This window comes from Coloeus monedula (assembly GCF_965178545.1).
Source record: "Coloeus monedula genome assembly, chromosome: 1".
In the NCBI taxonomy this organism is placed as follows: Eukaryota; Metazoa; Chordata; class Aves; order Passeriformes; family Corvidae; genus Coloeus; species Coloeus monedula.
The window spans coordinates 106,697,763-106,717,282 of record NC_138781.1 but is presented as its reverse complement, the minus strand read 5'-3'; the positions used below and the strand labels follow the sequence as shown (position 1 = coordinate 106,717,282).

General features: G+C 39.0%; 1 protein-coding gene across 1 annotated transcript in view; it reads right to left on the bottom strand.

Moving 5' to 3' along the window:
* The window catches only part of PIEZO2 (piezo type mechanosensitive ion channel component 2), a gene marked incomplete at both ends in the record, with an annotated part of 288,576 nt that overhangs the window by 18,928 nt on the left and 250,128 nt on the right, over positions 1–19,520 (bottom strand). Inside the window, 7 exons of the mRNA XM_082284749.1 lie at positions 414–803; positions 3,193–3,360; positions 9,290–9,465; positions 11,174–11,340; positions 14,549–14,617; positions 16,307–16,415; positions 18,826–18,924. Of these exons, the coding sequence (XP_082140875.1) occupies positions 414–803; positions 3,193–3,360; positions 9,290–9,465; positions 11,174–11,340; positions 14,549–14,617; positions 16,307–16,415; positions 18,826–18,924 (1,178 nt within the window). The remainder of the gene's footprint in view (positions 1–413; positions 804–3,192; positions 3,361–9,289; positions 9,466–11,173; positions 11,341–14,548; positions 14,618–16,306; positions 16,416–18,825; positions 18,925–19,520) is intronic.

Here is a 19,520-nt window from a genome sequence, read left to right as displayed (position 1 = left end):
AGAGTCTCCCTTACAGTAATCCAAAATAATTGAAGGAGAAACATTTTCCCAGATAGCCCTGGAGGAAACTCATTTGAAATCATAGTTGCCTGGAGAAGAGAAGCCCTCTCTACACAGAATATTTAGAAAAGCCCTTGACCCCAAGACAATTGCAGCACAGAAATTCAATGCTAATTGGAACAATTAAATGCGGTATCTAGGGAGAAAGCAGAGATTCCTTCCAAGATGAATTTGAGTCACTTTAGAAATCTGTAATTAGAACAACTGCACAGGAAATGAGCTTCTTCCCTTAAACCAAACTTAGCACAAGGTCTGTATCAGAAACTGCAGGGTAGTTCTGAGACAAAAACCCAAAGTAAGGACAAAACTTTACACATAGTGACCAACAATTTTTCATGGCTGAGGATTCTTACTTGTTCAGGAGCAGCTCGCTAGCTGTTAGCTCGTGCGTCAGTGGGGGGAGAATCGTGTCGAGTTTGTCTGTCCGACTGTCATCTGGGCTCACCATCATGAGGCTCTTACCAGCTGAGTCATCTGGGGAGCCAAAGGGAAGATGTTCAAAGCTGACAGCTTTGCTATAGGAAGGAGGAGCTTCTGCATTGCTATCCACCGTGGAGTACAATGGCACATCAGTATCTGGAGTATATGCAGCTCCTTCTGAATCCAGGCTATAATCTTCCACCTCCTCTTCCTCCAGCCTTGATGCAGAATGAGCTCCTTCTTCCTCATGCTCCCCTTCTACCTCCTCAATGGTTTCTGTGGTCCCCTGACGGGAATAGAGCATGGTGACCTGCGTAGGTTCACTGTGGGAGATGGATGAAGAGAGTGAGCTGAGGTTTCCAAGAGCCATGATCAAGCAAAGTTTGTTAATTGTACCTTTATGCAGACAGCTAAGCAACCTCATTGCATTCCCAGGCCTCCAAAGTTCATATGGTCTGGTAGAAAAGATATCATCCTGATCTCCTCTTATACAGATGGAACATCTGGGTCCATCTTTTCCCTGAATGAAATCCCACTGAACTCACAGTGCTTCACCATCTTTTAACACCAGCAAAGGGCAAATGAATATTATCAGCAAGAGAAACTACACTACCTTTCTGAAAGTAGCTCAAACATTTCTGAACAGAGTCAAGATTTGCTATTACATCTATTTAAGACATGCTCCATGGTGAAGGATAGGCAGCCATGGCATTGCTTCCAAAAGTAGTGCTTTTAACAACCACTGTACGACTGTTGTATACAACTGGAACATGAACTGAACATGCACATATCAACTCTGATTCAAATAAAAGACCATGTAAATTGCTAGCTTGAAGAAATACAAACCAAATTACAAAACTGTTCCAGTAACAGGGTATCTTGCTTACCTTTAGATTGCCCTGTGTTCTTCAATACAGTCTTCCTTTTTACTTTACCTGCCTGCTTTACTTCTGTATGTATCTATTTCCTTATTCAACTGTCTGATGCACTCTGATCAGTTCTTTGCTTGATTGACCTTCCTTATTCTTGGCTTTGCATAGACTCATAGAATGGTTTGGGTAGAAAAGTACCTTAAAGATCATCTAGTTCCAGCCCCCTGGCCATGGGCAGGGACACCTCCCACTAGACCAAGTTGCTCAGAGCCCCATCCAACCTGACCTTGAACACGTCCAGGGATGCAACATCCACAACTCCTCTGGGCAACCTGTTCCAATGTCTCACCACCCTCTGAATGAAGAATTTCTTCCTAGTACCTAATCTAAACTTGCCCTTTTTTAATGTAAAGCCATTTCCCCTTGTCCTATCACTCCATACCCTGTAAAAATTCCCTCTATAGCTCTCATGTAGCTGTCCTTTAAATACTGGAAGTTTGCTCTGCAGTTTCCCTGGAACCTTTTCTTCTCCAGCATGGACAGCTCTCTCAGCCTGTCTCCATAGAAGGGGTGCTCTAGCCCTCCGATCACATTTGTGGCGCTCCCTCTCAAGTATTTTTTTTACCTCTCTCCTTGAACATCACTCTTTCTCTTTTTAGTCTCATTCCACTCCACAGCCTAGACAACAGGCACCAACTCAGTGTCTTTGTTGGCTGCATATCCCTGTATCTCACAGAGACAAAACAAGGTTTCCTGTAGCTCCTATGAAATTAATGGGGCCATATTTTCACATAAACTATAACCTTTTAGAGAAAACTGGCATTGGCAAAGCCATTGGCACTATCATCTTCTGCCAAAACTAAAAATTAACTTTCCTTTTTTTTTTTTCCTTTTACGCTGCTTCCAAACTTACTGTGGCTATGTTAGATCACTTTTTTTTGTAGCAGAGTTTTAATTAGAACATGTAACACTTATGATGATGTGTGTTTGGATGATTCACAGTAGCACTCATCCTGGTTAAAATGCACAAAATCATAGAATCCCAAAATTCCAAAACTGATTGACTCCAAAAATTTGTCAAACACTTTCAACACTGAAAAACAATGATGCAAAATGACATAAAATTTCTGATTTATAATATTTATAAAATGAGTTGAAACACTGCTTCCCAATGTCATGTAAATCCCTGGGTTTTACCTGCTAAAAACTGAGTAAACAGCTCTGAAAAATTTTCTCTTGCACTGGATATTAATATTAGTTGCTATTTTTTCATAACTGTTTTCCCTTTCCTAACTGCAGCACCTTACTGTAAATCAATTCTAAAGTGATCAAAACATATTTAGAAATCTTTCCTATATGGACAAAAATAAAAACTGAAAAACTGGCACAATGGTGTCTATCTTAATTTCTAAAATTACACATCTCAGCCCATATTTAGGGTAAGTGATTAGCTGAGAAACCTAGCTTCCAGCTTCCAATTTAAGAACAGCCATCAGCTCAGTAACTCTGAAAATAAGACTGAATGAATACAGACTTTAGCCTGTTTTTATACACACAGTGTAATGCTATGGAACAACTTTAAAAAATACATCAATTAAGGATGAAAACAAAAACAAAAACAAAACCAAACAGAACAAGAAGTGAAACAGCAAATGAACCCTAGATTGTGATCCTGACTTTGAATCTCAGAACCGTGCCACAACACAGGAGGGCGTAAAGCTTCCTTTGACCATGCAAACCACTCTGCACACCACGTGTCTGCAAACACAGATCCACGTACACTGCAGTCAGAACAATGGTATGGGTAAACGAGTGAACAAAGCATGCATGAGTTAAGCACCTTGACACTATACTGCCACTGTCAGCTGATGAGGAGGACATATCCATGCTCTGCATTTTACGAAGCCTAGGTCGAGCGCGCTCACTTGTTTTAGGAACAGAGTCTGGTCCATCTAAATCATCAAGGGTTGACTGCCTTGAGAACAGCATGGTTGCTTCAGTGTAGCAGCTACAGCAGCGCAAACAGTTACAGAGACAGTGTTAAATCCAAATGGTGTTATGATACACATGGTTCAGTAAACACATATGCTCGCCATGCAGCTAAACACTGACACAGAGAAAAAAAGGTTCAGAGAGAAGATAAGGATTTGTTTGGAGTCACCACGGAAACACATTTCTATGCACAGGTTAGTCACGGTCAATTTCACATAGGGGCGATAGGAGGCCATCTACTCACTATTCAAGCAGTTACGGAACCAACACAGTGCTCTACACGCTTTCCAGGGGAACAGACTTATATATGTGAGCAGGTTTTATTTTGGTTTTTTACCCCCAAAATTTCCAGATTCCACAAGGATGTTTTAGAAAAGGATGTCCTCTGTACAAATTCTATTTTATTAATGATATACTGTGCTGAGCCTTTTTACACAGGTACAAGCCAACTTCCTAGAAGAGCCCTTAAAACTGAGTAAGCTCATATTCCACAAATAGAAAAATAGCTGTCAGACATTGGCTAATCCTCTTTCCAAACCAAAGAGCCAAATCGGATATGTTACTTAGCCAGTAAATGCATGCCAAATATAACCTGCTCTGCATGGGATGGCTTTTATTTTGATATTTACTAGGAAGCTCTGATGATTCTTTCCAGAAGATTTCATTGATTTCAATCACAGTATTTCAAAATCGGCAACATGCGCATCTTGAAATAAAGAACAGATATAATAAACCCTTATCTCCTTTCACTTATCAAATACAACAGGACACCAGAGACATACACAATACATTGAGCATTCATGTGTAACTGGAGAAAAGAACTGGATGAGTTATGAGAAAGAGAGTACATAATTAAATACAAGCATTTAACAGAGCAACAGGAAAGAAGCAAATACATTAATGAGATATGGTAGGTAAAAAGATTATTTCTCCTGTAAAAATCTTTGACAAACACAGATGTCAATGAAATGAGTTGAGTGGCCTGGTGTTTTAACACATGCAGTGACCTGCCTGAGTCTCTCGGATAGAATGAAAGAAGAAAAGACCCCAAAATTCAGGATTTACACTCTACTTTTCTTCTTTGACTCCATCTGTATTACACCTGGAAAGTGGCAGCAGGGGATTTGCTTCCTTGGCAAGCATTATGTTTGTCCAGGGGTACAGAGAATTGGGAAAGAGGTCAGAAAGGAAGGGCAATGGCATTTTCCACATTCCTTTGGTCTTGCTAGCTTGAAGTGAGGAAAAAAATCCACTGGCATGAGGTTATAGTCTGCAATTATTGTGTTTAGGAAAATGAAGGGGAAAGAACAAAATACGTAGAGAGAAGAAGCAGTTATTCTTAGGCCTACCCCCACTGATGATCTTTTTTGACAGAATGGCTTTTTTGACTGAGGCTAAAAGCATACCTTGGCCTTTGAACAGAAGAAAAGAATCACCAAGATACCAATGGCATTGTGAAATATTTTCCTTAAGAACCGCCTCAATGGCAGGGGCACCTCTGTCCTGCCAGTTCACTTGGCCAAAACCCTTTACAAGCCACTTCATTATTTCTGTGTGTGCACAAAGGCACACAAGGCCCTCCAGACAAAACCTGGAGGGCTGTCTGCATGGTGTATGGAGCCAGGACGTCTGCCCTGGAAGTGTGATTCAGCAGCATGGAAGTCAGCTGAAGCTCGGTGTTACTAACTCAGGGAGCTCTTGAGGGAGGAGGTTTCCCTCTGCACATACACACATGGAATATGGCCCAGCTGTTGCTCTATCAGTGAGGTTTTGGTGCTAAAATATGGGAAGATGGCAGCAAGGAGACAATACGGTTTTGCAGACGATCTTTCTGTCTATGTGCTACGATGTTTTATGCATGTGTTATTTTAGGTCTCAAGGGCTGAGTTTATTCTTTTGAAGGGCAACACCTAATACTAAGGTGTTGAAGGATTTTAAATGCAGACATAGTTAAAGGGAACCATCCAAGGGCCTTAAGCAGAGCAGCTGTTCATGTTCACATGCCCACTCATATATTTTCAATGGAAGAAACATATGCCAGCTGCCTTCCTAAACATGCCAGCTCTGACCTTGCTCCCAGAAAAATCAAAGGAAAAACATCTATTAATCCCAATAGATAAAAACATTTGGTTTAAGGCTGTTTTAAATGAAGAATGAATCATCAGAGTAATTACTGACTGAGCAGCTGCACTGTATCCTCAAATATCAGGAGATGCACGAGTCAACACCTGAAGCACAGTCTGTGTATTCTTTATGTGCTTTAGGAACATGCTTCCCAATGTGGAGGACATGAGAACACCAATGAAGTGGAGAGATTCACACTGAGCAAAGCTGATGTTGACTCAAGTCATTGCCTATCACATAAATTTGATCCAACCATATCTTCCTGAGTGACTTAGAATTTGTGTTTTTGGAGACCTTGGAAACATCAGCTTCTTGAAATCATACAATGACTAGGTTTTTAAAATGGAATGTTCATTAAAAGCCCCAAGTTCAAATGTTTTATATGAAGTTAATCAGGTATCCATTTTAAATAGGGATACATATATACATATATAGCAGAGATGTTTTTATCCCCAGTGAGTGGAAAATTTTTAAGTTTATGACTTCCTTTTTGCTAAACAAGTTTACCCTTCTCAAAGAGTTTAATAGCCTAGTGGGTGAATTATAATTTTTTCTGGGGTTGTTTTTTTTTCTGTCCCTAGGCTACTTACTAACTGGCATTATCTGTTTGGACTACTACTACATTCCCCATGCCTCCAAGAAAAAATCCCAATCAATCCCTAACAATCACAGGCCTAAACTGGACTTTGATCCAGCCCAAACAGGGGTTCTCCTTTCATCCTTCCTTCTGCCTCCCTAGGTGAGTTACCTCTCCAGTACTCACTGCCTCAAGCCCTATTCTCCCTTCTAGTGAGGGAAGCACAGATAAAAGGTGGTGTTCTTAAACACCCTGAGAGGTGTTTAAGCTCCTCCTCCTTCAGCTCTTATAAAAGTCTACACAAAGGTAGAGTCAAGAACTGAAAACATTATTCATAATGCACAAAAATGAATACAAACTGAACGGGATACAAAACCATAGATAACCTGAAATCTGTCTTAGCACCTGTGTCTAGCTGCTATTACATAATTGTAGGCAAAGCCCCATGAAGGCAGCCAACCAGTTTTAGTAAGTTCCCAATCATCTTACTGGAATTCACAGGCTGTTTAACCTAATAAACAGGTCATCAGTCGAATGGAAACAAACTGCAGAAAATGCTCTGCCATAGTAGATTCCAATCCCTTCCAGTGGTGTTCCTCAAAGAGCTTGGCAATGAACAGCATCAGCCTCTTCTCCTCCTGGCCCATATGAACTTTGCACTTTGCCTTTAGGATACATGAGAGTATTTATACAGAAAGAGATACCAAACAAATACCTTATGAATACATCATACTTTCTAATGTGTAGAAAAATGACTGAGAATGAATGACAGCCCTACCAAAAGAAAAAAACCACAAAGGACACTGTACAAAAGTCCATTTAGAGCTTTATCCAGGCTAAGAACAACATCCCTGGATTAGACTTATGAGAGTCAGCCCTGAACTTCACCAGAAATTTACAGTTCCTGCAGCTGATCAGGAGGGGTTTTCTCTTTGGCTATCCAGGGTTTACCTACAGTAATTCCTATCCTGAGCACTGAGGATTATGTCTTATTATAATGGAATAGCTTCTGTTCTTCAGCATTCCTGTGTGCTTCCAGATGTGTTCACCTTACTCAGGGACCTAATGTCCACTATAGAATTTTCAGTAGTGCAACCAAAGGATAAGCAGAACAGAAACCCTCTACCCCTTCCCAAAATTTTCCATTGCAACCTGAGATCCATGACCACAGGGATGCTTGAGATTTAATTAGTCACTTCTACATTTACTGGAAATCATTACTTTAAAATACGAACTGCCACCTGCTCTTGTTTGAGCAATTAAAAAAAATCAATAAACTCATAACAAGTTTAAAACACTTCACTTTTCTAAAAAATGTCATAGGCACTTCTGTAATCCCTTGAAGAGATATGCAAGAGTGCCCCAATAGACAGATGGCTTCATCATTCAATCAACAGACTCATTATTGCTTCGTCTATGTCCACAGATGTCCACAATTCATAATACTCAGTGCAAGAATATTTGATTGTTCATTACCAGAAAGAGAACTTGAGATTAGAAAAATCAGTCATAACTCTGCCTTTTCTATTCCTTTGTTTATAAATCCTGTCACTTCTTCAAAGGAAATGGAGATGACAGAAACCCGTGTGAAAGATTTAACTTTTTCTGTTGCAAAGCAGCACCACAGAATCACTGAATTCTCTGAGTTTGAAAAGAGATTTTAAACGTGCAAGTGTGCTTAAAGCAGGGTGAAAAATGGGTGGTTATTCTGGAAAAAAAAGAAAAAGACACAAGTGGAGCTCAGCATTGGATACCATCTCAGTGAAGAGGCAGAATCTATACATGAAAATGACAAGATTTCTTTTTCTTTTTTATAATTAATTTTGGAATTGGCTTCCTTTTGTTTATGGTTAAAGTTCCTGTTTAATGATTGCATAGTAATGATAGCTTCTATCTACGGTAAACAGGGCAACTAAAAACTATTTAATGAAAGCAGGACTGATACTACTATTAATTCTTTAGGTGAGACTGAACTTTGTGGAGTTAAAATCTGCCCTGCAGATACCAAAGTGGGTCCAAGTGAGCTGGTAACAGAATTTGACTTTTTTCCCACATCATTTGACTCCTGTAAAACTTTGAGACAAAACACAAAGGTGTTGCTCAGTTGGGCAAGAAGCCACTGAGAAAGATTTGCTTAGATTTGGTGTTTTTACTGGAGTGAACCTCTCAAAGGCCAGTGCTCACTGAAGAGCAATTTGTGGATATTTTGTTCAAGCATAGTACTCACAGGCACTCTCTTACCCTTGCTTTTCAATACTATCAGAAAGGAAGACAACCCCTCATTATTTTCAGTCTGCTGACATCTACCCATATGTCATTAGTAAAAGCTATGTATAATTTACTGTACACAGAAGTATCTGAGTTTGCTGGGAGTATCAAACACAATATGATTCTGCCACAGTTCACAGAAGGAGACAGCAGAAGGCCACAGATTATGAAACAGCTGGATTTCCAAAGCCCTCCCTTCTCCCCCTCATGTTATACAAATTCTGCAGAATCGTAAAAGTCAAGAACACCAGGGACATGGTGGGAACAGACTGCCTCTGTAAGAGAAGGAAGTGAATGTGTGTGCCTCTGTGTGCATGAAGCAGCAGGAGCAGGCAATAATTTTGGCAGGGGACTTGATGGCATCCGTTTGCAGAAAAGAGTGAGGAAGGTGGTTTTCCTGAACTAGTTTGGGTATTTGATTTAACAACCATGTAGCTCTGCTGGACTGTAATCATGGCAGTTGGGAAAGCAGGCTCTTCAGATGGTTTTTGCCCTGGGTGTATGAGAGGGGATTTTGTTCTTTCAAATGCAGAATCTCTTCCAATGTGAAGCCCTTTCTGATTTGTGGACAACAGACAACAATTTATTTTACAAAGACAAAATATTCACAATGAATGGTCCCTTGACAAATTACATGCTTGAATTTCTAAACCATTATCTCACAGAAGCATCCTCAGCACCTCTTATGTTCCACTGCTTTTCACAAGAACAGAATGCCAATGCCAATGACTCCTAATTCTAGGGGAAACTAAAAGCAGTGAGATAGCTATGCAGTGGAAAAGAAGTTAAGCCAAAAACTGAGTCCATCACTATAAAGGAATAGTAACATATGGTAGTTTTCACTATTAAGATGGCATGGAAAAATCAAAATAGAATTCAGCACTGATTAGAAAGTTAACCAGTGCTTAGACAGTATCTAATATTACACCTACTGCACGATCCCTGTGTCTTTCACAGAATAAAATTAAATCAATACCTGGAGATGCTGTCACGAGATGCTGCTGAATCTAAACTATCCATTCTTTCAGATGCTTGCAAACCAGAAGCTTGACTGGGATTTTTATCAATTGAGTCCAGTCCTGACTCCTCAGAAAGTTTCATCATATGGTTCTGGTAATATAAATGGATGCTCTCCCGTGTTGGAACATTTCCCTGTAGAAGAGAGTAGAGGTTGACATACATGGCCAGGGGGAGGTGTATTCTTTGAGGAAGCAGTTTCTTCTGTAATTTGGCAAGTAACAGATTAAGGACTGAGCAGACATCTTCCTACTAAATAGCAAACTCTCACCTGTAGTTCCTTCTCCGAGTGCAAGTCAGATTCTGACTTAAACTACCATGGCCCGAAGTGTTTGGTTTTCAAGCAAAGCTGGAGGAACCCACGTGGTTTCAGGCTATATTTAGCCACCAGAGCTCCTCTGGATGGACTGCAGATCCTTCAGCATGGGAATGAGGAGTGGACTCAATGTGTAGTCCAGCAACTTTTGATGGACCTCTTTTAGATAGCTTTACTGACTCTCAGAACAATCATTACTGGCAAGTAGCAGAATTTTTAAACAGAAAAAAACCCAAGAAACTGGTTTCATATACAAACTGATCTAGATATTAATTAGTGTCCCAAAATCAAAATTTATAAATGAATTACGGACACAGATGGAAAAACATGAAAAAAACACTGAAGACCTTTACTCCTTCTCTGTGGCTTCACAATCAAGCTAGTTTGAAAGAATAGTTTTATTAACTGTCAGACCAGATCTGGGCACAGGATCAAGTCTTTCTGGTTGTGATATTGTAATCAGAATTCTAAAGGTGTGTCATAAGGATAAAACTGAGAATTTTCTGCTCTTAGGCAGAAACACATCCAAGTCATTCCACTAGTGGTTGCATTGACTTCAGATCATACACTGAGAGGGGAGATTGCTATTCTTGAACAGTAATTTTTCTAATTTATGCAAGGACTTTTTCCAGCTAAGATAATAAAAATAGTCTAAAATATTGCCTGTATTTCCTTTACTAATTTTAATAGTTTCCAGTATTTCAATTCTGGTCCTCTACAGTGTCCCAAAACTACAATACTCGAAATCTGATGTTTTGTGAAAAAAAAAAAAAAAAAAAAAAAAAAAAATTTAAAAATCTTAAGAACAAAATTTGACACTCAGGTTTTTAATTAGGTATGTTTGTGTACATGCTGTGTTGCCTCTGCAGCGATAAATGTTGGTGCCATTATGACATCCTGACTCTGAAATGATGGCACAAGTTATCTTCCAGCTTCAATGCAGGCCTGGCGTAAAGGGTAAGAATTGTATCATCTACTTGCATTTGGAAGATCTAAATACACTTCTAGTTACAGTAACAACATTAACCTCTGCTAATAATGGGTTTTGCTAATATGCAGCTAGCTTGTGAAGGACCACATAGCTTCATTCTCACTGAACAAATGTATGCCTGTACATTGTCAGTCATTTCCAGTGCAAGTTGAGCTACAAGAAGAGTGAAATATGCAAACTGAGGTAGTTTTTGAGCTGTTTAAAATACCATGCCTTTTCCTCCCTTCTTGAATCTATTGTGTCCCCTCAGAACCACACTATACTACAGAAGTGTTTCAGCCAAAACCTTACATCAACCTCTCAAAGAATTATTTTTCCCATAATTTGTTTTGTGTCCAGGTAATAAATCAAATAATTTATTATTTATGGATTTATAAACCAGCAAGCAGTAAAAATGTCCAGACTCATTTTTAAAATGCATGTGAATGTGAGATTTTCATAATTTTCCTCCTCACTGCTGTGATGTGAAAAGACAGCTTTTTGTTTTCCACCAAGCTGGAAATGGCATTAGCAGACAAAAAAGGCCGAGGGGTTACCTTCTTAATCTCCCTGGTCAGCATACAGCGTTCGATCCTGAGCACAGTGGAGATATCGATGTGTTCTCTGGAGATGGAGTTAAGCCAAGCTGTAAAACTGTCCAGCGTTGCCAGGAAAAGGACCCAAGTAAACTTCAAGATATTAAATATCCTCTTGATGATGTTATCTAAGGGAGAGCAAAAGCAACAGAGAGTTAGTGAACACAAATATCTTTTATTGTACTTTTGCCTGGAGTTAGATTTATTTTTCTTTTATTGTCTAATAATAATATACCAGGCTGCGAGACCCTGTCATACTAAGGAATCTTTGAAGATGGCTAGAGGCCTGTCTGGGCCATTTTCCTAACTGTATGCCTGGGCTTATCATCTGGAATCCCTTTTCCACCTTGTGAGTCCTTGGTCCTGAAATCATTAGTCAAATAAACAGTTCCTGATTTTAGAGAGACACTGTATGCACGGGTCTGTAAAAGGAAACCCAAGGATTTGGGCATCTCCTGAGACCACTCAACATCCCCAGGTCCTGTGATCTGAACTTCTATGTCATCTAGCACTTCTATGTCAAGTCCTCAGTGTTGAGCTGAACCTCTTCAGTGTCTAATTACTTGTGGGTGTTTCTCTCTGCACAAACTTTGCCTTTTGTGCTTGAACCTTGCTAAGCTGAGCTTTAAAGTCTAACCTGCCTAAACAGTCTCTGAATGTGACATCACATCACTTTGAATCACACTTTCCTGTATTTACTGTTTTCCAAGTGTCTGTTTATTTAAGTAGGCTGCACTGTGCCATCAGTGATCTCAGATCAACAAGCACAACTATAACAGGGCAAATAATAATTATAAAACTTTATTCTTGCACCATTTTGGCAAAAGAGTACACTTTCCCATGGATAAGGCTTATGGGTGTACACCAACAATAGTAGCTTTATTTTGTTCAACACATCTGTCTCAAGTTAATTTCTCATTTCAGTAGTTCATTTGGCATTCATAATGGTATTTCTCATCTGAAAACCAGCACTTTCAACTTATTTTTCATCCACTCACAAACATACACACCACTCTAGAATTCTCATATAGTACTGCAAGTTTCAAGGCCAGGTTGGATGGGGCTCTGAACAACCTGGTCTAGTGGAAGGTGTCCCTGCCCATGGCCAGGGGGTTGGAATCAGATGATCTTTAAGATCCCTTCCAACCCAAGCCATTCTATGATTGTATGAATCTATAAAATACTAAAAAAAATCTTTCCAATAGTCAGTTCCAGAGCTAGTTGTCCCTGCTAGGTTTCAAAGCCCAGAGCAGCAGGTAAAGATGCATTTTAGATTAAGCAGAAATAAGAAATACTAAGAAATAGTAGAAAACTGTCAGTAATCTGCCATGCATGATGCTCTCAACAACCTCACTTCTTAGCTATACCACAAGATGGCACGCAAAACTCTGCAGAGTGAGTGCACAGCTCCCTAGAAAGACTGCAAAAGGGAAGCTATAATAAAGCAAAAGATTTCCCTGTTCAGGCAGGGTTGTATGCACATTTATGTGGAGAGAAACTATGGGAAAATATCATTAGTGGAACCTTCCTGAAAAGTGGGTGCTGATATGGCAGTATGTCCCATTTACCAGAGCAGTGCCGTGGAACTGGTCTGCTGGCACTGAGCACAGGAGCATTTAGCACCCCTCACTTGGTCATATAATTATTTCAATAATATTTTGCCCTTTTGTTCAGGTCTTTTCTATGTCATTTAGAATTGGAGGAGCATTCAACATGCAGGTTTTGACAGTAAGGAATTCCTGCCATTAGAAATTAAATGGAAAGCTGTTTCTACTTCAAGGACAATTCATCCCCTTTGAATTTTGGAAAATATTATGAGTAGGTGATAATAGAACAGCACACAAACACGAAAACTTACAGCATACATTCTTTTTTAACCCACACTCTTCCTCTCCAATTTGTAACTTCTGCTACTGACTTCACGAGAACTTACTACTCTCAGGTTAAAATTATTTTTACTATTGACCATCACTAGCCTGACATAGTGTCACCATGGTGCCAGGCACTTCCAGCCTAATCTGAAAGGTCATTTTTCTCCCTGGGATGGAGGTGTCTTAGCATACATTTTTAATGACACTGTAGCTGTTCTGGCATCTTTGTTGTCTTTCAAAACTGTTTAAAAATAATCTTTTGGGGATTAATTGCATCTAAGCATCTTCAAAAAGGGAAACAAAAATTTACTTTGTACAGAGAAGGCTTCTCTCTTCCTGAGAGTGTGAGATAGGATTTGACCTAAGGCTAGTAATGATGTTAATGATTCATTACCAATTACTGCCCAATTTTTCTAGCCATCTTCTTTAACAAATTTTACCTAGGAATGGCCAAAGTATTTCAACAAGTATATAAAGCACTTTAATTTTTTTATTTCCAATATAAATTAATTATAAACCTCCATCTTTTTCCCCTAACTCCTGTGTAGCAATAACAGTACATCCCTAGAGATGCATTTGAGTGATTCACTTCAGTGTTTTAACACAGATAACTGCATTGCCAGTAAGTAACAAATACAAGTCCCAGCAACACCCCCCCATCCTCATAGCAATGCAGATCATTTATTTGAGACCACTGCTCTTGTGAGACAGAAATGACATCTCCCACATCCTTGTAACATCTTCTGCCCTGGGAGTCATCAAGGACACAATTCTAACTGGAGCTGTGAGAAACAATTTTATACAGAGAAGAAATACAGTTTTTGACAACAAAGTCTCACTCAAGGTAAGCCATGATGAAGACTTACTTAAGAGGAGAGTCTGTTTTATTCTTTTACTCCAGTTAGAAACAAGAAGCCAAGCTTGGATTTATGGTCTATTATATTTCTTTGTAGGAAAACTTTGAATCAGGGCAAGATCCTGAAAACTGCTGGCATTTCTTCTGTTTTACAGAACTGCACTAAGTCTGATTATGAATGAGAATGTGTAAGATCAGGAACATATAAATTTTCAGAGGTGATTACTGTACCTTGCTGAATGGATATGCATTATACTAACCTTGCTAAAACACACTCAAAATCAATGGAGATTTTAACATAGGGCTGTGTGCAATCAGGTCTGGGAACTTAGCTTAAGTTGTTCTGTAAGTAAAATATACAGCAGTGATCCAGTATGAGCTGGCAGGTGTATTTACTAAAGTATTTAGAGAGTAAGTGCAGTAGCTAATAGTCCAGAACTAGAACTTCCTACACCCAAGGCTTGTAAATCTTGCAGTAGAAAACCTGATAGCAGTTAGGAAGCTCTTACTGCATCAGTCAGAGAGGATCATTGCAATGCTGTCTCTGTGACAGGCCACTGGTCACAAGTGCATTGTAACAGCAGGGAAACCCTCATTTTGCCTTCATACCTGGTCCATCAGATTTCTTCTTGACAGGTTCCTCATCACTGTCCTCACAGTCCGCATCATTGCCACCTCCTGCAAACAATGAGCAAAGCAGTGAGTGTTACACCTACAGAAGTGCCGGTGTAAATGCCATCCAAGTTAGGAAATGCTAGAGTTACTAAGCAATAGTGACTGGTTCCTCACCTACCACCATTACAGAAAGCAGCATATTTCCATTTCTAAAGCACCCAAGTGAAGGGACAACCCTGTCAGTGAAAGTGTTCATGGATGACCATCCCTCTATTGCAATTTGCAGTGGCATTTTCTTACTAGGTAGGCTGCCAAGCGAGATCATCTGTTGGTGTAAACCCAGATACTTTCTCAGTCACTCCTCAGCCACACTCAGCAGTCTCACCTTCTTCTGGCTCACACTTTAGCTCATTTCTTCATCTCCTGCAAAGGGCAACCTGGGCAGTGCTCTGATCTCGTCCTGCCTCTGGCCCACCAAACCTGAGGGAATTGAGTGGGACCTTCAGGCTGACCTGAAGCAGCAGAGTTGTTTTGACACCACCACATGCATTTATTTAGGCCTGTAGCAGAAGAGTGTTGTAGCATCACAGGCAGAAGTGAAGGACAAATAAGTGACCCTCCTTCTATCTAACGCCCAGTAACTGCAGTTATGGTTTTAGTGGCAGAAGCCCAATTCTAAAGCTACTTTTTTGACAGGTGAAGGGGCCAAACGGAGGAAATGTCCAGCTGATTAGGCCTGTATGGGCCCTTCTCTGACCAGAAAAGCTTTTGAATTTTTATTTTCTAGCTTAGAAAAGGAGAAAAAAAAGAAGATATATAAACCACTTACAAACTTGGCTTTTTTTTTTTTTCCCCAGAGCCATAAATGATTTTACACTGCCAGTAAAATCCAAACAAAATCAGTATCAGTTTTCCTTTTGCTATCTACTGAATTTAGGGGTTTGTGGATATTTGGGTTTCTCAGTGAGTACAACATGGAAAGTCAAAAACATTTCTAAAACATTTCTTTATATTCCTCCTCATGTATCAACTCAAGCTTCTTGAAGGAACAATATAGGCCAAATGTAGCCAAAAGAAATAATATGTGGCTATTTAATTGAACTTTTTTTTTACAGCTCCACTTGAACTACAGCTGTTTGGGAACTCCCTCATGAAATAGTTCTTCAACACCTTTCCCTGGGAATACACATGACTTTACCATTGAAAAGAGTGACTTTGATGAAATCTAGAAACCCCTGCACAGAAAGAAAAACTTTTCTAGGAGATGAGGGAGTGAAAGGTTAATGTCCTTGCTCTTCCTGATTCTGGCCAGACACCTGGAATTTACACTCCTATATTCTGGAGAAATGCTGTTAACTACCAGGTTATTCGCTTTATAAAGTTACGTCTTTACAATCTACTATTGCAAGTACTCCCCAAAACGTTTTCACATAGCTGATGTTTTCTGCAATGTGTTGAATCTTCCTACTTACCAAAAGTTCTGGGCATCTCTTGCAACCCCATGGAAAATACATATATCCCATCTTCCCCTTCACCTCCCTCAAAGTGTGTTACAAAGGACAGAAGGACAAGGCCATGGCTGACCTTGACATGAGTTGGTGCAGGAAAAGACGGACAGCCAAAGTTCACTCATTTTTCTAGCTCCTAGCCAGCACTGAGGGCACTTGTGCTCTAAACCTCATCTGCCTTTCACTACCAGATACAACAGGCAATAGTTAATATTGTTTTTTTCAAATGGAAAAGGTTACATACCATCCCCAGATCCTTTTCGCCTTCGCTTCTCTTTCCCAAAACTTTTCTTCTCTTTGCGCCTCTGTCGTAGAGCTGTTTTAGGGTCAGTTATCCAGGCTTGATAAACAAACTGGAAGGAAAAAATTCATTTGTATCAAAGTTCCTCATGTCCTGAGAGTAAGCCACAGAATAAGCTACAAGCAGGACTATAATTTTAGTAAATGTATTCAGACCTGCAGGGACAAGGAAATACTTTTAATCCCAAATCAAACACCTCCCCTGCAGATCTGCTGAGTTTTCATGTGCTATTTTTGTAAGTGTAAAACCAAATGTGAAAGTACTTGTGGGTGACCCAAGTTTCATTAGAACCCACAAAAATTCATGCTCAGAACTTTGGGAATTAGTACATTTTTGTGCATATGGGCTACCTTGTCTGAATCTCTCAAGTCTGTATTTCTACTTAATCATTTTACAGGCAAGATGCAGAGCAAAGAAAACTTTTAGAGAAAGTGCTGCAATCCACTAATTAAAGCATCAAAAGATGTAGAGATAACCCTGTACGGGTAATGTGTATTTTTCACAGCTTAGATACTTTTTGCCCCTCTGTAATTCCCAGTGGAGTGTTTACAGATTTGTTACCTATACACAGTCCCAAAACTGGCAGTCAGGAATTCCTCAGATTGCTTCCTGATTTTAACAATGCCTTTGTTGCTTCAGATAAGTCACTTATGAATCCTTCTGCTACTGTTTCTCCAGTTGTAAAAGGAAGACATTAATACCCACCTAGTTGTCCAGAGTATTTTATGGGACCAAATCCTACTCATAGCACTGACAGATCAACAGTCTGTTGACCTGTATGACTGCATGCAGCATGGAATTGGCCCAAATTATTTATAAATTATATAGCAGAGGGGGTAAAAAAAAGTAAAAAAAGTTACCTGAAAGTAACTGTTTTAATAGTTCCACTTAATCTTTGAAGGAAGGTTACAGAAAAAAAGGAACAAAACTTGTATCTTTTATCCCTATGTGACATAAAATGTATGTCAATAACAGAAACTAAAGTAACTTTATCTTCTCCGCAGCTCTTTAGGGCAAAAGGTGGTTTTTTTTGCTCATTTAAAGGTCTTCATTGAAAAATGGTAATTATCTTCAATTGTCTTCTATTTCTAAGCAACACAGGCCTCTAAGAGAGACAGGGCAGGGAAGCACACAGATGCAGGCAAGAAGCTGAAAAAGCACAGTAACAAAACAGTTCTAGCTAATCAATTCACATCACAAACATGCAGACAATGACAACAACACACGTGTATCTCAGTGAAGCTGGAATTGCCCCTCATAGGACAGAATGGTAAAATTTCTATTTAGTTTATTTATGCTGTCAGAATTTTCCTATGCAAATTGCTTTGGAACATTTGAAGTATTCTTTTAAAACTGTTAAACTGACATTAAATTAATTCAAAAGGGAAAAATACTTTGTTTTGTTTTGTGAATATATACAGCCTTGGAGAGAAAATTATTCTGGTACTGTTGAAAAGAAGATCCTCTTCCAAATCTCTCAAAGTCTTTACCTTTATTTTTATATGTCTGAGTTGTTCACAACAAGCACCACATGAGAAAATGTGTGGCATCAGAGACCCTGGTTTCCCTCTGCTTGGTAATAGGTGTTTTCTAATGAAGGTGATCTAGGGGAACGGTGATACTTGAATTAATTAATAGCATATTAACTTACTGGAAGTCAGAAACTGCCAACATCTTCTATTGTCACTTAACTGTGAAAGTGTACACCAGCCACAATCATAGTGTGAATAAAGAAATTAGAGGTAAAAGGCAGACTTGGAAGGGGGTAGAAACTTAGAATTAGGAAAGGGCATTTTACTAAATTTAATGTAACGACTTATGCTAAGCAGTGGGTATTTTAAGAGCAGACTGTGTTCCTATATATTAGTTTAGATTTCTACCACTGCACAAACATTCAGTTCAGTATCTTTTAGGCTTTGGACCTGGTAGTTTCATTCTGTAACATTCACTTCTTACAAAAGTCATGTCACATGTGGAGTGGAAAATGATACACAGTGCCCAAAGCTAGGAAATGCTAAATGTATTAAAGAAGGGCAAGAGAGAAGATGAACAAATCTTTTTTGTGATGATACAGGCCAGAAAAATAGAGGGCTAAAAAGGGGTTTGGAAAAGAATGTGTGTTTAGCAAACCTTTCACCAGCTTTCTGAGATCAATTACCACGGTGTTCATAAGATACATGCAACTTGATGTGCCCAATCAGTATCAAAAGAAAATAAGAATTTGGGTCTGCATTTTCTCTCTGTGGTTACATGTAAAAAAAGATAGACCACTTTGCTTGTGACTTGACCCCTCCAAATGATGAAATGCATTGCATTTACTAGGAATGAGACTTTAGCTGTCATCATTTTTTTTAAGTCATTCATATAAGAGGAAAAATGCAGATGAGGACAGAGGTATACTTATACTACGTCAGGAACTATGGGGTGGGTCACACAGTGAGCATTTGCAAAATGTCAAGTACCTTTGCTGCTTTGATTAAATACTGAAGAATAGTTTTGGGTAGTTTAATGATAGACTTTGGCAAGGCTAAAATGGCTGAAGCAAATTTTCCAATAGCTCTCTATAAAGAAGGACAAAGCAAGAGTAGTTAGTAGAAAAGCAGAAAATATTAATAAAAAGGATCTCTTTACTTACTGTATCTAGAATACTAAGAACAAATTGACATTCATAAACTTCAATATGAAGAAAAGATCATTTATGTTGTTCATGTTAAAATTTCAAAAATGTGACTCAACTGCATGCATTCTCTAATATTTAAAATCTCAAAGTTAACCCTTGAAGGGACTATTGAACACAATTTACACTGAAAGAAAGATCAGAAATTAAAATAATTCTTTAACAGAATCTACAACAAAGTTCACTTTGCTAGTATTTTTACTAAGACCTTGTGCATGATGGTGGAAGGTGAATAAGATATGATAACCAAATGATGAACAAACATTTCATGAACAAAACCAGTTTTCTGCTCTATATATATGCTTACATATGCTTATATAAAGCCATCCAGCATCTTCATGTTCACATATTGCAGAACAGGCCACCTATCCAGAACATCTGACCAAATTTTGAAATAATGAACAGATCCTCCATCCTCAAACAAATAGTTTCAGGACTGAGATGAACAAAAAACCTAAACCCCAGCATAAATGAAAAACT